At 38.6% G+C, this 16,771-nt stretch overlaps 1 protein-coding gene across 6 annotated transcripts in view; it reads right to left on the bottom strand.

The window, feature by feature from the left end:
• Positions 1–491: 491 nt before the first annotated feature.
• Positions 492–16,771, bottom strand: part of LOC136749363 (neuron navigator 1) — a 144,329-nt gene continuing 128,049 nt past the window's right edge. For 3 of the 6 annotated variants that reach the window (XM_066703581.1, XM_066703584.1, XM_066703586.1), the window contains 15 exons: positions 16,032–16,146; positions 15,512–15,633; positions 13,045–13,229; positions 12,480–12,642; positions 12,119–12,317; positions 11,814–11,911; positions 11,311–11,406; positions 10,908–11,076; positions 9,265–9,500; positions 8,672–8,823; positions 8,240–8,311; positions 7,842–8,038; positions 7,313–7,431; positions 6,894–7,091; positions 492–6,723 (listed from right to left, as the gene is read on the bottom strand). In XM_066703581.1, coding sequence (XP_066559678.1) covers positions 6,628–6,723; positions 6,894–7,091; positions 7,313–7,431; positions 7,842–8,038; positions 8,240–8,311; positions 8,672–8,823; positions 9,265–9,500; positions 10,908–11,076; positions 11,311–11,406; positions 11,814–11,911; positions 12,119–12,317; positions 12,480–12,642; positions 13,045–13,229; positions 15,512–15,633; positions 16,032–16,146 — 2,217 coding nt within the window. In that variant the 3' untranslated portion in view covers positions 492–6,627. The remainder of the gene's footprint in view (positions 6,724–6,893; positions 7,092–7,312; positions 7,432–7,841; positions 8,039–8,239; positions 8,312–8,671; positions 8,824–9,264; positions 9,501–10,907; positions 11,077–11,310; positions 11,407–11,813; positions 11,912–12,118; positions 12,318–12,479; positions 12,643–13,044; positions 13,230–15,511; positions 15,634–16,031; positions 16,147–16,771) is intronic. The other 3 variants (XM_066703583.1, XM_066703585.1, XM_066703587.1) reach the window with 1 other exon arrangement.

Genomic DNA, 16,771 nt, shown 5'->3' with positions numbered 1-16,771 from the left:
TCAACACATTGTTAGTATTCGAGCCTGAGCCTAAGGTAACAAATCGGTACCCTTTTCATGAGGGATACTGACTTGAGGTTCCTAGTCAGGGCCTAGAGCAACAGTTTGGCTGATAGAATTGGTAATTTAACTTTAGTATGCACACTTTAATTCCATTTTAAATGTTTTTGCCAATAGGCATCTGCCCTGTTTGATACAGAGAACCTAACCATAAATCGGTCTTTTCCAGGCTTGCCTACTGTAATACCGATCTCAAACAAGCGGCAATATGTCCAAAACTCAGCTGCCCCAGTCTTGAATCTAAAGTTTAAACATCTAATACAACTACATAGCACGATGCTCCAATGATAAAGGTGTCTAACATTTTACTTTTGCGGTGTCCTACTTCAAGGATCAATTTGAATGGGCTTTAATGTTTCCAATATATGTTTGTGTTTTGAAAACCTTTGGCATTCAGTTTTAAAGCTAAAAAAGAAAAGATAACATTACTATATGCTGTATGGCATGACTTTATTGAACAAACGAACAATGTTAGACAGATGGATTTTTTCCTCGTATTTTTAAAAACATGCCTTAACGTGCCCTTTTCTGCACAGGGACCCTCAGCACTGAAGTAATAAAAAAATGGTTAGTTTTATTTTCTTTCCCCTCCCCCCAAAAATCCTACAGTCAAATTTCTTCTTATTTTCCTTAAATGATTGTTGTCGCGGAATGCGTTACCTATTTACACTGTTTACAATTATAACGTTCTGTACAAAATAGAAAGAAAGTTTTACAAAGGATTGCTTAGGAAAAACAAAAAACAAATGGTTTCTTTAAAAAAAAAAAAAAAAAAGTGCACGTGTGTGTGTGTATGTGTAATATATATATATATATATATATATATACATATACACACACACACGAAAAGAAAAATCCCAACAACTTAGGTCTTATGAAACGCTTCGCAAACACACCAATGTGACATGCATTTACAACATATAGAATTCCATCAAAGTTGCACGTCAGTTACATAAGATACCATCATAACACCTTTTTTAAATTAAGAAATAATTTTTTAAGATTAAGACTTAAGTGTGACTATTCAGCAACCTGTATTGGCCTCAGAATAAAACTGTAATGCAAAATCTTGGAGCTCAAAGGCAGAAATTGAGCATTGATTTTTGTTTTGTTTTTAGAACTCTGAAAAGGTGTAATTTTCCCCTCCTTGTTCAAGTTACGGCATCTCGCAAAACACTACGGTATTGTAGAATCACACTCATTGATAATGGAAGTCTTCACTAAGCAACAAGTTTCCACAATTAGTAACCATAAAACCAAATGATTTGTATCTTATCTTAGTAGGCCTATCTATTATTTTTCAACTGTATTAGGAACAATTAGGATAATGGAAAATGATCAAAGTTAGATTACAAAATGCCCCAGTGGGAAAATTTTAACTAATTTATTTAAATGAGTGACAGGAATAGTTTAATAGAATTTAACTATATCTTAAATATAGTTAATCTTTCTACTGCTGGAGACCAAAATGACCACATCATAATTGAAATACTAAATTATAGTAGTTCTGAATCCATGTCTTTTTCATTAACCCACACAAAGCCAGCTTGGGGAAGATTCAGAACTGGAATAATTTTAAAGGTAGCCATTTTGTTTCTAGATTTTCTTTGTAAAGCACCTTAACAGGAGCAGAGAACAGAACACACCAGGAGAACTGCATTGGGTCAATCTGAACAGTTCTCCAAAACCTAAAATCGGCACACAGACAGAACACTAGCAATGGCACCATCACACATTCATGGCAGTCACTTATACTTTACTTCTTGAGAAGGACCTGTTGTCTTTGGCTTGTCAAGCAAAATCATTCAAAAGCCATTTTGGGGACAACATCTAGAGGAAATAAAATCAGCTGAGCCATGCCATCCCCTGCCCCCCCATAAACATCCTGAATAGAAAAATCTGAAGCACCTCCCAAGTAGAGTAATATAAGGCCACGGGTTCTAGATTTTGGTCTGATAGTCCAATTTTGACATATGAGCACTGAGTGCACAACAAGGCCTTACACACCCAACCAACCACCCAATTGGATCATTCCTTCTCAGGATATCAAAATGAAACTGTAATGTGTCACCTTGAATACTGGAATATAAGTATTTTTGCTTAATTACCTGGGAACTATTATTGGATCCAGACTGTAGCTTTTGTCACCCATTCTCTTTGGCAAAGCCAGTATAAGTTGCTGTATAGTCCCCCCTACACAGGATAACTGCTTTATCACAGCACATGAACCCACACAGAGAACAGATACAACGATCAGAGGATGTTTACACAGGATGGGGTAAAAAAACTAACAAATCAAACAAGAAACAAAAAGAAAAAGACAGGATTGCAATGTTTTTGAATAACGGCTTGCTCGGGGTTGACACTATTGGTTTCCAGTTTTGTTTCCACTTCAAAAGAATCAAATGACTTTGGCAGGTCACATTTTTGTTTACTGGAAGAATTAAGTCTGTCAGGATAAAGTTTTTGATGTAGCCAGTTTTCTCTATAACACTATGTTGTAAGACTTGAAATTGTAGCTTTGCAAATTCAGTAGCTTAAGTGTTTAAACAAAATCAAGTTTGAATTATAAATAAGGTAACTACTGAGCATGCCGACAAAACATTGATATCCTTTCTTACAAAATGAGAATACAATTGAAAAAAAGTTACATTTTTTATACAGCTTAATAAAAAGCAATGCACAAAAATCCCAAGTAATAGAAAAGTCTACTTTGTAAAAAGCATTATTATTATTTTTATTATATTATTATTATTCCCGTGTTGTGGTTGAAAATGAATTTACCTTTAACTGTGCAAAACCCCAAACCTACATATGGGGCAACCAGTTCAACCTAAATCACTTTCAAAAAAGCAAATGCTTCGATTCAACATGTAACAGAAAGAAAAGAGCATGGGTAAGATAACATATTTGATTCTGCTAAAATGTAGATTATGATCGGCCCGATTCTAATAAATACATCTTTGTTTTAAGGCTTGATTTGAGGTTTTGCTTTTTTATTCCTGTTGACAGTGAAGAATGCTCTAGCATTCACATATAGTCAGTTCCTTGTACCTGAATGCGTTGACTTGTAGTCATATGACAAAATAATAATGTTTTATGTTGTTCCATGGGAAAAAACCAACCAAACAAAAAAAACAAACTCACAAGTCCCACCCCCCCAACAAGAAATGTATTTAAAATACATAGACAGCATTTACCTTGTTACATATCGATTCCCATCCCTCCCACTGTACAAAGATTAGCATGCAGTTTCAGTTTACAAATTGCAAAATGATTTCACTATTTCTTTCCTGTATCCATAATGGGAAACTTACTGGTCCACAACTGCTAGAGCCTAAAGCTTTGAAATGGTTGCTTTATTGTTCCATTAAGTGCATTTGTGCTCCACAAGACGTAGTGCTGAGATATGTCATTAAGATTTCACTGCTGAGTTGAGTTGGGGTGGATCCTCACTTTGCGTTCTGAGAAGCCACAACCCGACTGAATTGTACGACTCTTCCACGATGCTGGTTGATTCTTTTCAGGTTTCTTGTTGTTGTTTTTTAAATTCAAATTCCATGCATGAATTTGATAACCTGAAGCGCCATTTGCATTTCAGTGTGTTCAGTCACCAGCATGACATGGAAATACATACAGTAGACAAGGTTGTAGCTTTTCAGAGGCAAAATGCAAGGATGGCTAGGGCATAGTTTGATAGCACCAATATCATAGCAATTTTCTATGGCTGACAATTCTATGCGTGAAAAAATAGAAAAGCTCAGATCTATAGCAGGTTTTCAATTTACATTCCTTTACATTCTCAGCTACTCAATCAACTAGCATTACAGTCACTATGCTAGAATACAATTCAAGTATTTGGTTAAGCACACAAAGATATTTGCACATTATAGCTAAATTAGTTACCATCAACGCCAAACAGTGTTTATATAAAGGTAATGCAAAGTATCCACATTCACTAGGGTGGTCAATAGCCAGTTCTGCAATTGTTTTATTTTGTTGTATATTTACAAGATCTGTACTTAGTACCACACACATGGAAACCAGACAATTCTGTAGCATTTAAAGTACCTTAAAAAAATCCTCAGATCTATAAAATCATTAGTAAAATTAAGGATAAACAGAACAAGACTTTGATGGGTAAATGAACAAAATGATAAATATTTCTGCCTGGTTAGACCAATAACTTGTCTTAATTAACACTGAAGACCATTGCAAATGTTTGTTTCATGACTGAGCAAATATAGTCAAAACACGAACTTTTCTTTCTTGCTGTATCACTGACATTTGATAGTGTACCCAGATTGGTACCCAAACCATTTTGAATGATAACTTGAGGACAAAAAAATAAAAGAACTGCAGTATTGTTTCTGACCATTTACCATCATTCAAGTGAATACTTAGACTATAGTACTGTAAGTATTAGCACTTCAGGATGTTCTATAAGATAACCAATATAGCTAAGGGAGTCCACGATCTTCTACAGAACCAGAATTGAACTGCACATTTCAATCCTACATGCAGTCTTTAGACTTATATAATTTGCTTTTTAATCTCATGGAAGATATCCTTACTGATACAGCCCTCCAAAAAAAAAAAAAATCTAAACTAAAATAAAGTGCATTTAGGCTACAATCAAGTAAGATTGTTTTGTAATTTGAATTTGTAAGCTATTTTGAATGCTGATATTGAATCTGTTTTCTCCCCTACCTCAGTGTAACTACACCATAGGGTTATGTTTAACCATTTGTGTTGGAATTACTTCACCTGTCTATGTAGATGGTCAACTTTAGGTGAATGTCTACCAAGTGAACTTATTTTTTAAAGAATACCTCTTACAGGCTATTTAGCTGATATTATGATCAGAGTGTGGCTCGAGTAATTTCTGAACCTTCATACACAAAGGCACACATCTTCAATAAATATTTTGTATAAGAACAAATGCTTTAAAGCATAAGTATAGAGAAAGATATGTTTTTCCTATCAATTGCCATAAGCTCAAAACTAACATATAAGACTGCATAATGTGAGAAATACATTTACTCTGGCTCAGTTTACACGGCACGGTTTCCAGCTCTATAAACTTCAAACTGTAGACTGGATGGGAAATGTGTATAAGATTGTTAACATACTTTGTTATTACATGTTATTACTTGAAATTGTTAACAACAATGAGTTCTACTGGAGATAGTGTGGACTCCCGGTCTGCTATGCTATAGTTTTGTAATAATGTATGTGTGCGTATGTATATGTATGTGTGTGTGTGTACATTATATATACACACACACACACACACACACACATGTATATACATACACACATAAAAATAGATTATGTATACACACAGTACAGTATATGTTTCAATAAATACTAAAGAAAGCAACTTAATTTATTTAGTTTATTCTTAAGAATAACTATAGTAGGTTGATATATTAAGGCGTTTTTTGTTTTGTTTTGTTTTTAAGCACCATTTTATTTATTTAATTGAAAATTGCATATGTGTTTGAGGCCTAGTCATCACAGCTTATCTTAATAAACCCTGATTCAAGGGAGAAGGAAATTCCAAGATCCAAGAACAATAGTTATATAACAAGCCTTGTTAGCAAACCTAGCAACAGAGCAAAACTACAGGCCTATTGTTAAGATAATTAAGAATCAGTTTCTGCTTGTCCCTTATGCTCAGATAGATGTTATGAGTGACATTTAAGATGTGTATTCAGTTACAGAATGATGTGGTTGATATATCAGTTAGACTATGATTTAGATACAATTAAACTGGGAAAGTAAAGCTGTCTTTTAGGAAATCATTACATGACTTATTCTTGGATAGAGGAATTCTGAAGCACAATTCTGATGTTATCTACAGCACAAAGTGAATAAAAGTAGACCAGCAGTTCTCATGTAACAGACCAAACAATGACAAGTGTACATTTTTGATCGGTTAAGGCCGTACCCTGCACAATGCAGTAACACACTAAGTATGTGCTTTTGCCCTTTCTCAGTGTGCTTTTATTTCTGCCCACAAGCTGTGAGGACCAATGAGGTGTGAGAATACTGTCAGTTTCCCCAATCAGCACCTGTTTCCTTGAGTTATGGGAAGGGGCAGAAGTGGAACAGTAATGGCTCCCAATGAAATTTTCTTTTTTTTTTGAGAGTAAGTAAATATAACCTTTAATAAAAGGTTAAGATAAATTTTCTTTAAGAAAAAAAACAATTAAAAAAGGTAACTGATTTCTGTTTTTAACCTGTTGCAATGATTGCCATGCAGTTGTTGATTAAATAAAACAAAATAAAAAGTACGGTACAAATAGTTATTTTCTCTTTTTATCATTAAAAGTGAAATCGTACTGTTTTTTTTTTTTTTTTTTTTTTTTAAGTACTATATTTAGCTCTAATAGATACAGAACAGACTGTGTCTGCTAGTTCCTTTTTGTAACTCAGCCAAAACAAGATGGAATCCAATTCCCAAACACCTGCAGGCCCGCCGATTAATGGAAAACATGGTAGAAAGCTTCTTAACAGCACTAGCCATCCGAGAGTATTCAGTCTTTAGTTTCCATGTAATTTTCAAAGTGTGGATTGGAGGTTGGGATCTGCCACTGTCTCGCGGTCAGGAGATTCAATATAATTTGCTGCCTCCTGGAGCTTCAACAGCATGGCCATCTGGAATGGAAAGAATGAAGAATGAGCATCACATCACAGAGAGGTATTCCGTTTCATTAGTTTTATATCCCCATACAATGTCAAACCTGTTTAGAAGTGAGCGATAGTGTTCCTGGAAAAATTATATTATCCATTTACGACCAGAGGAGGCTTCCCTGGTACCTACTCACCAGTGGGTCAGAGTCAAGGGTGCTAGGCGTGGTCTCCTTGGCTACCCGCTCCTCACAGGTCTGCCCTGTGCCGACTGGACCCACACTGGGAGGGGGCAAGTGGAAAAGCTTTGCCTGGTCCTGCTGGGCGGACGGCCAGGGCAGGGTGCCCCGCACCCACTCCACTGGGTCCTCCCACACTGCCTTCTGACCGTGTACCTGAAATTAAAACACAGAGGGCCGACCACTTTACACTTTAAACCGTCTAGTCATGGGAGTGAATGGAAAGCATCAAGTATAACAATTATTTGACATGCATGATAATCCTGAGTCCAACTGGCAACCCAAAAACTGCAAGAATAAACATTCAAATATTTGTCCTATTTAGAAGCAGATATTAGCAAGCAATTAAATGGCACAGAGGCTGCCTTGCAGTGTACCTTAATTCCGTCTTTGGCCCCCTCTTGCAGGTAGGGGATGATGGAGTGGTTCCACAGGTCAATGAACCAGGAGCGGAACTCCTCCACGGTGACCGGGCAGGACAGGAAGAAACAGGGTCCTGAGGGAAACAAGGCAAATTAAAAATATGCCTCTTAAAAACAATTATAATAATTAAAAAAAAAAAGTTTCTCAACTAGCCATATTTTCTGGAACATTATCTCCAATGCGTGACATCCACTTTCCCACCTAATTCTACACTTCGGGGCATTCCTGACACTTTAGTGGATGGTTCTGGATAATTCAGACTATTGGGATTATTCATGGGGATGCCTATAAATGCTGAGAAACTGGAAAAAGGGAAATGTCTTGTTTGTGGGAAAATCACCAGTCCCAGTGTCTTACTAGGTAGGTATCTTAAGATGACAGCATAATTACCTGAATCAAGCATTTTGAATTGTGATGTTAAAAGCATGTTAAAAGTATGTTCCTCGGGATTGGGGGTCTGCTCCGCTCTACCAAAGTACATACCAATGAGGAAGTCGGACGTGCTGTGCTTCTCTAGGAAGGTGTGGAGGTGGTACCAGAGCTTGGGCACCCAATCCAGCACTTGCAAGAGCTCCTCGCTGCCCGCGCTGCCCTCGTTCTCCGCTTCAATCAGCTTCCTGTGCAGATAGCGCACCAAGAAGCCATTCGCTGGCTCTACGTTGTTGGAGAAGGTCACCATCCTGTAGAAGGGCAAGAATGAAGAATGACTGGTGGTCCAACTCAAACCCACATTCCTTCCACAAGCGCCACAAAATAAATCTTCAGGGTATATATCTGGATATATTAAATAAGAAAGGAACCTTGAACAATTTCAACACTTTGCTGCTGGGATTCTCAGACTCAAGTTACCACAGAGCATTTGAAAATGAAACATTAATTACCTAAAGCTAAGGTGCAGGCCATGGTTTGGAGTCATCTTTACAGGCTGGTTGGTTGTTCCAATGATGTAAGGGCTACAATGAGGAAGAAATATTGGAGAAACTCTCCATTAAAATGGCTTCTGTGTCCCTTGGAAATGTAAGGATTTTCAATTGATGTTATTTTTTCTACGTTCATGTCTGTCATTGATAAACTCATTTAAGTTTATTTTTATGAAATGGACAGTAAGACCACATTTACTTAATTCTCTATCCCACTAAATTTAAGGGTTATTTTTTTTGTTTCATTAACACTCTGAAGAGATTTCTAGCTGTATTATCACTTACTAAAACTTAATATCAGAATTGCTAATCAATTTTTTAATCAAAGTTGACCCTGCAGTCCTTTAAAAAAAAAAAAAAAAAAAAAAAGTTTTTGCCGTTATTGTCACTCACCATTTATGATATTTGCAGGTCAAGGCGCCATTGACCAACTCACTGATTGACCCCGAGTCACTGAGGTCATCCAGGATAATAACCAATGGGACATCTCCGCTGGTCTCCCGATCAATCTGATTGGCCAGATTGGAAAGGTACAGCTGCAGGTCCTGTAAATTGGGAAGGCAGGGATCCAGGTACATTAAGTACATTTATGTAGGACTGTTATTGTTACGTTACAGTGAATGTGGTCTTTGATCATTATTATTATTAGTGTAAAAGGTTTTAACAGCTCTATACAAAAAAATGTATCAAGATATAAACTAAATCACAGTCTGGAGGCCAGGATTAAAATCAAAACATCAAGCCACCCTCAAATGCAAATTATAAACCCAATAGGTTTGACTGTTTGATGTTGGTCAGAGGTATTTTCTTTCACCAATATGGTGGATTGCAAATTGTGATTGGCAGGTGACCCCAATTTTTGATTTAATACAAATCTAAATGGCAAAGAGGGCCAAAGCTCATCTCCAATCATCTAGTGTTGCGTGACAGTCTGCAACTGGATGGGAAAAAAAAAAGGTAACTGCCAGCGATCATAACTCTCTGACCTTGCATGACTGCTGATGCATATTGTACGTGACGGCGATGCCCTCCGTGACCTCGCGCCCAGACCGGTCCACCAGGTACTCTGCCAGCCGGGTGGTGAGGTAGGTCTTGCCCGTCCCGCTGGGTCCCGACAGGATGAGGCGGCGGTGCTTCAGGAGCAGGCTGATGTAATGCTGCATCATGGGCTTGGGGATGAGGGTCTCAAACACCAGACTGTCCACGCACTTCTCCTTCAGACCTACAGATGGGGACAGAGAGACCAGGACCGAGCCGAGATAAGATGAATATTGAGACATCATTCAAAAACAGAATTCACACATTTTATATATAAATAAGATTAATTATGTTCCAATGGCAATGCAGACATGTTGTTCTAGGCACCAGTCTTTATTTTTTTCATCCTTTATCAGGATAGGTAATGTTTTGGATGCATAATGCCCTACAGTGAACACATTGCAGAACACAAAAACATGTAATTGTCTTCAAGACATAATTCAAATCAAAAATACTAAACTGAAATTTTACATTTCAAAAAGTATGTCCACATACGACCTTATCAGGCCTACCGAACATTTGTTACCTCATACAAAGGTTTACAAATATACATGTATGTAACAAATCCACTCCTTAAAAATACAAAGGCTGAATTAAGGACAGATAATGGTGAGCATCTATGTATATCGAACTGCCTTCAAAACAATGACACAGACCTTAAGTAAAAAGACTGTTGGCCACATTCAATAAACTTAACATTCTGCAGAGATGCTTAAAAAGTCACATTTGAGCAATGACAAATTTGGGACCTCCTGCTGTCACTGTCTGACATTTTCAGGACACCAATATCTTCTATTCACTCTGACAGTCTGGCATATTCTTTCAAAGAACCACATCTCCATTCAGGTCACGAATGACGCTAGAAGGTTTGACATTACGAAACTGCTACTTCTGAAAACTGAAAAAGACCAAAAAGAAAAATGATTTTGCTCTCAAAGTGTCCTTTCAATACACTGTGTGTCAGGACGCAGCGAATTCCCTTCTCTAATCTGCTGTCATACTGCCGGGAAGGTAAGTAGGCTATCCTCCAAGGGAGCAAGGCTGAAGTGATAAAAATAGAAGGGAATCATGAGGCCTTAAAGTCACCTTAAAGGAAGGAGAGACAGCGGTGAAACTGGAGCTGCTGTTAGAAAATGTTTCTGATAAGGATATGGCCTAATTATAAGTACAGAAACTTTGGGGAAATAACTAAAGAGGTTAGAAGAACCAGATCCAGGTAGTGTAATTAGATGTACTGAACGGCAGTGCTTGAAACGGTTTAAACCCAAGACAAAGCCTTTGTCTGAATCCTTATCATTACAAAGAAATGAACAACAATGAAGTAATGCAGCTTCATTATTGATTTAAACATCTTCAGATGAAGTGGATAATGTAGGATGACCATATACAGTACTGTATTATGGCCAGCCCTATATTATTCAGTAGTGACTGAAAGAAACATCCAAAGAGATAGCTAGTGTGTCTATATCGACAGTTTAGATTTGCTAAGGATAATTATTGACTATGCCCCTTATTATAAAAAGGAATGTTACATATCTGTGTCTTGCATGCATTGAGCATCCGTGTCAGATTTGACCTTTAAGCGACTGACCTTTCAAAGTCACTGCAATGCTGTTGGATCCTTTGCCCATGCACTTCGTTGGCATTAATTCAGGTGCCTCTACTCCCAGGACTCGTTTGCCACTGTTGATGTTGTAGCTATAGATGGAATCGGTGGACAGACCGAGACTGGAGGCTGGGTCCACCTTTGTGATGTAGTCCTAATGGAAGAGAAAAAAATATTAACATGAACCCTATTCAAAACCTGTGCTCTGTATTGTAAAGTTAAACAAGAAAAATGTAAAGCATAATTAAAACATAACTCCTGATAATATATAGGGTTTTGATCAAACTGGGTACTTGATCACTGAGTGGGGATTGTTTTAAAAGTTACTTTGTTACTAAAAGCTTTGATGTTCAGAAGTCAGAAATGTCAACAAGAAATGGAAAGTCACCTTGAACAGCTGGCTGACAGCAGTATCCAGCATTGCCCAGTCAGTTTTTCCATTGAGTTTTGCCGAACCGATGAAGAAATCCTGCTGTTTTATGTCCTGAACAGAAATAGAGAGCAGAGAAGGGAGGGCTGTCAGTATGTTACAGTAGTTGTGATGTAATTACACATCAATCTTTTACTCCAGTGTAGAAGTAAAAGAGCGCACTGTGTTAATTTACAGTGAATCAGCTGTTGAACAAACCTCATAAAGAAAGTAACAACACACATCTATGCATTAAACAGGACCAGTCACAATAAAGTGTTTTGGTTTATGCGAAGGCCTCGTTTTAGCCATGAAAGGGTTTGAAATGTATTACATCACAGACAAGGTACATCTAGTGCCCCACATACTGGAAATTCAGCTCTCATCTCATCTGTTTTCTGAAGTGAAATCTGGCTTCCTGAGGAGTGAGGATTCAGAGCATGTGCAGCTTTTCCAAGACCGAATGAAAGAGGGATTCTCACATCTTTGAAGACCCGCTGGTCTGCCACGCGGACCAGAACACGAAGGCGGTGATCGTCCTTCTGAGAGGAGATGCTCATCACATCCATAGGAGACAGATCTGAGAAGACAAGGAGAGATATAGAGTTGAATTATAATTATTCTCCTATCTTACAGCAGAGGATCTTAACCTAACCCCAATAGCTAAGTTTATTAAAATCCATAATTTCTTTTTAAAATGACACTATATGGCCTGTGCTCTCACATACCCTTTATTTTAATGCTAATGAGTACATATAAGTGTTTACACCCCAGAATTGTTCCTTGCCTGGGTCATTGCACTCATTGAGGCTCAAGCTGAAGGACGAGGTGAGGGACATGGCCATGGATTGCCGTGGTGACTGGGTCAGCAGCGAGGTCAAGCCCTGAGGTTGGGAGATGGAGGAAGTCGGAGGGATGGTGCTGAGGGCGGGGCCTGTCCCTGTCTTGAGTTGGTCATTTTCAGCCTTCAGGTTCTCCACAGTCATCTGGGGAAGAGATTCATCAGAAAGATGGGCAACCATGACCATTGACCCGTTCCATTGAAATAGAGTCTTCTGAACTCTGTGCATTGCTGTATTAAAAGAGCTGCTGAGTCCACAAGACCAACTCAGAAATAAATGGAACAGCACATGGCACCGTCAACATACCTGCATGTTGTTCATAGCCTCTCGGAGCTGCTCCAGCTGGTGGGCGGAGCTCAGAGCCTCCAGTCGGATGTCTGTCAGCTTCATTTCCTTTTCCCACAATTCCGAGCGCAGCTCAGACACCACCTTCTCCTCATTCTCCGGCTCCTCGATGCCCTCAAAGATTCTGTCAACAAACGATACAATTTCCTTCATAAACACCTCCACAAAAATGTAATGCTTCAAGTAGAACATGAAAGTAATCTTTTTAGGGGAAAAATTACTGATAATTCAAGTAAAACTCACAGTTGTTTTGTACAGGAGAAGATTTTTTTTTTAAATACATGCCAATTTAAATGCGAACATGTGTTTATTGTCTTAATACATAGCAGCAGCAGAGACTATGCAGACTGTGATATGTCACCACAATGAGATTTGGAAACCTAGGCTTTGACAACTTTCACCTGCACAGACAAACATCAGGCAAAAGAAAACGGAGATCCGGAAAGTACACTACAGACATCTGCATATATTAAACATTCCAGCTCAAATCATCACAAAAATGAATCCTGAAACAACAAGAACTTACACTGAGGAGGAGGTGGACGTGGATGACTTGATGGACAAGGTGGGGTTGTCGCCCCCATCATGGGACAGTTTTGGGGAGGAGGGGGCGGACGAGTCCGGTGTGGCGATCTCCTCGATGTCAGAATACGAGGTGGCGGACTTGGGGCCCTTCTTGATGCTGAACGCCTTGTTGAAGGAGCTCCTCAGCTAGAAAGGAGAGAAAGGGAGAGAGGACTGCTATTGAGACCCAAATGTCAAAGGAAGTGAAAATCCCAGCTGTTTCTACCCTAGAGTGATAAGCCTTTTTTTATTAACTCTTATGTTTCTCATACCTGTATTATTATCACCCCCAATATATGAACTCTGCATTATATCAGTATATCAATAGATAAACATATAGGTTTATCATATACAATCCAAGTATAGTGTATCCAAGTTTCTATTAATAAACAGAGGATAAGGGTATATTAGATGTAACCCTGGGTATATTAAATGTAAAATAATGTACCAAACACTAGCCTGTTTTATAAAACAATTTAAAGCTTTGCATGTATTCTATTAGTTAAATGCAATGGGAAAATGCAGTGAAAGCTTATTGTATTCCTGACCTGTCCTTACCAAATGCTGAGATATAGATTAAAAGAAGAAAGCCAATGGCTAATGCGAGAGAAATGTTTTAATTCAGCAAACAAGGAAAAATCAATCGGCACATAGGGGGAAGAAACATGGCTCATCAGAAATCTTGATTTGCTTAAGTTTTAATCACAAAAGGCTGTAGCCGAAAATCAATTGCAATATTTGGCCCTTGTGCAACTCATTTGACTTTGTAAGTAGAAAGCACGAAAGGCTGAGCAATCAGGAATGAGAAAAACAAAAGCCGCCCCTTTGTCATTCTCCTGGACGTTAAAGCAATAGAGTCAGATTTATTGGTTGAAGAAGGTCAAAGCACCAAGTTTTTTTTGTCTTAGTTTGAGTCTTAATCCATGTGATAGACTCCAGCAGCTCTTACTCAATTATGAAATCTACCAAAAACTGTGTTAGTACTCAGGACTAGGTTAGTATAGTGTAGGGAATGGCCAGGCACTGTGCAAGATTAAGTTTAAGGACACAGAGAAGTCAGGACTATCTTATGTCAGATCAATGGGGTTTTAGAAAGTGGGAAAACACTCAAATGGTTGTATTGATGACATGGGAAAGTGAAACCGGATGCGTGTTAACCTTTATCCTTCATCCAAGGAAGAATCTTGCAAAGTTTTTCTTCACTTTTAAAACTAGTGTTATTTTGGATGAGGGATAATATTCCATAGAGAGAACGGGGGGGATATGGAACGCAAACGCCAAATGTGTCCATTGTCATTACTGTATTACTGAAAATTTTAATATGCCATTAAAAAAAAAAAAAATCCACCAGGGGGGTTCTCCCCTCCCACTTCTGAAGTATCAGAAATATGAGGATGCAACCAGTCCTGAAACTATGACTTTGTACACTAACCATACACAGCCATAAGCCAAGAGTACTCCCTAAACAGTCTAAACTGTAGTAAAACCAATCGCAATGTGGGAGTCATCTCATGAATAGATTTTTTTTAACACCCCTAACTGAAGACCAATCTATGGATGATCTGGAAAATGGATTAGATTGTCTTTTTTCTTCTTACAACATAAAATGTCAGAACAACAGCTTTTGGGACAATAAAAATGAAGCAGAATGAGGTGATTCCAAATGTCTCAAAGTATGACTCTTTGGGCACAGGCTAAAGGGAAAGGGCAGGGGCCTGCACACCACAGTACTCACCTCAAACACCTGTTACAAATATCAGGGAGGCATGAGGAAGAGATCATAGAGCCATACTGAAGATCAAATTTGGAATGGCCACATACAGAGAACATACAAACACAGACAAGGTGTTGGGTGTTCCTGGACATCGACACCAAACAGACATCATGAAGTAGATGGATTTTGTAGCTTTGGAAGTGAACACCTGCTGATCTGAACTGAATATCTCTCAAATTACTGCCTTGGCTATCATCCACAGCAGATACATTGGAAAATCACGGTCTTAATTTCCACTGGTATTTCCAAGTTAACACTGTCAAGCATTCCTCTCTGACCATGGAGTGTTTGACTGAAAACCCCACATACTTGCATTGGACAGAACCTTCAGATTTCTACATTGTATAATACATGGGGTATATTTCTCCATTTCTATTGAGGTATCTTTTGCTTTTGTGTGTTTTAAAACAATGAAAACAGAGCTAAATATAGAATGAAACCACTGGCGAAATGGTGGATACATTCTTGAGCATCTTCTAGAAGCGTGATCACTATTCATGATCCACTGATGTCTGGAAATGTACTGTCTGACCATTCACAATGGATGTCCAAAGAACAATTTTGCATAACTCATAAGAGAGCTCAGTATGCATTGTATTTGTCACACAATGAATCCCGATACAGTGTAAGTTGTGTGATGTTTGTCCATACTAACCCAGCTCTTCTTCTTCTTCTTTTTGGCATCGGCATCCTTACAGCTGCCAATGCTGGAGTGGCTGGTGATGCTGTTTAGACTTGAGATGCTTTCTGATGAGTTCTGGCGCTTTATCCGCAGCTCTGGGAGAGGAAATAATGGTAGGGGTACTCAAACAAACAATCTTCATGGACACAATCTGAAGCCCAAACAGTAGGCCTGACTGGCAAAAGTAATAACTTGCCTTGCTCTTTTTTGCTAGGTAAAATAATGACACCAGAGCAGCGTAGGATCACACAAGGTCTTGGCTAATTTCTCCTGCTATTCAGTGCAGACCTTCACCACCTGCATCGATAGCAAATCACTCAGAAATAATACCAGCGTGGGAGAAATCTCTCATGCAACCACCCTTAACTTGACTACGAATTTGACAGTTATTGTTCTGCTATGTTGTACTTCTGGGAAAATGAACCACATTGTTCAGCTCTGGACCAATATACTTCAATACACGCTCCCTCAACTGAAGAATCAGCGACAGTACCTTTGGGCGTGACGTCAGGGTTGTTCAGAGCTCCGTGAATCACCGCCTGGGCTTCTGTGTTCTTGGTCTTGAGCAGCTCGATCGTCTCGCGCAAGTCCAGCAGCTCTGTGTCCTGCTTTGCAATTAAGTCAACCAGAGAAAGGTTTCAGACAAGATGTATAACCAAGCTGCAGCTGAAAGCAGATATTGACACACAGTTGATCATTTACCATGCAAGGTATTTGGATTAAAGGATCTTTTAAAAGGCTTAGGAATGGCTTTGAACATAACTCACACTGATAATTCCCTCGAAGACACTTTTGCATGCCTTATAAATCTAATGGTTCACATATCAAATTAGCAGACTGTAAATATTATATAATACTGCAACGGGGTTCATGATACAGGAATTCATTCACCCCTTGCATTTTGTTACAACTCATTCTTTGCAGTTATCATCATTGACTGACTAAGCCAGTTCATTCATGGAAATCGCACAGTCCCGGGAGCTACGCATTAACTCTGTACCACAGATTTCATCGCGAGTTACACTTCTCTTAATGGATGATTTTTCATGGGTTACTGCATGGTAGGTTTCAACCAGACGAGTGCACTTCTCGGACCGTCTAGACAGACAATAGCGGGGACCCCCGGGCCAGTTAACTCATGGAGGGTTAAAGTCAAGCATTGCAAATATCCGTACCATTCTGCCCTGAGGAAACTGCAATAGCCCTTTTCTTGTATATGGCAGCTTGTCACAA

Source organism: Amia ocellicauda, chromosome 5, assembly GCF_036373705.1.
Source record: "Amia ocellicauda isolate fAmiCal2 chromosome 5, fAmiCal2.hap1, whole genome shotgun sequence".
Lineage (NCBI taxonomy): Eukaryota > Metazoa > Chordata > Actinopteri > Amiiformes > Amiidae > Amia > Amia ocellicauda.
This window is presented reverse-complemented; position numbering and strand designations above follow the sequence as displayed.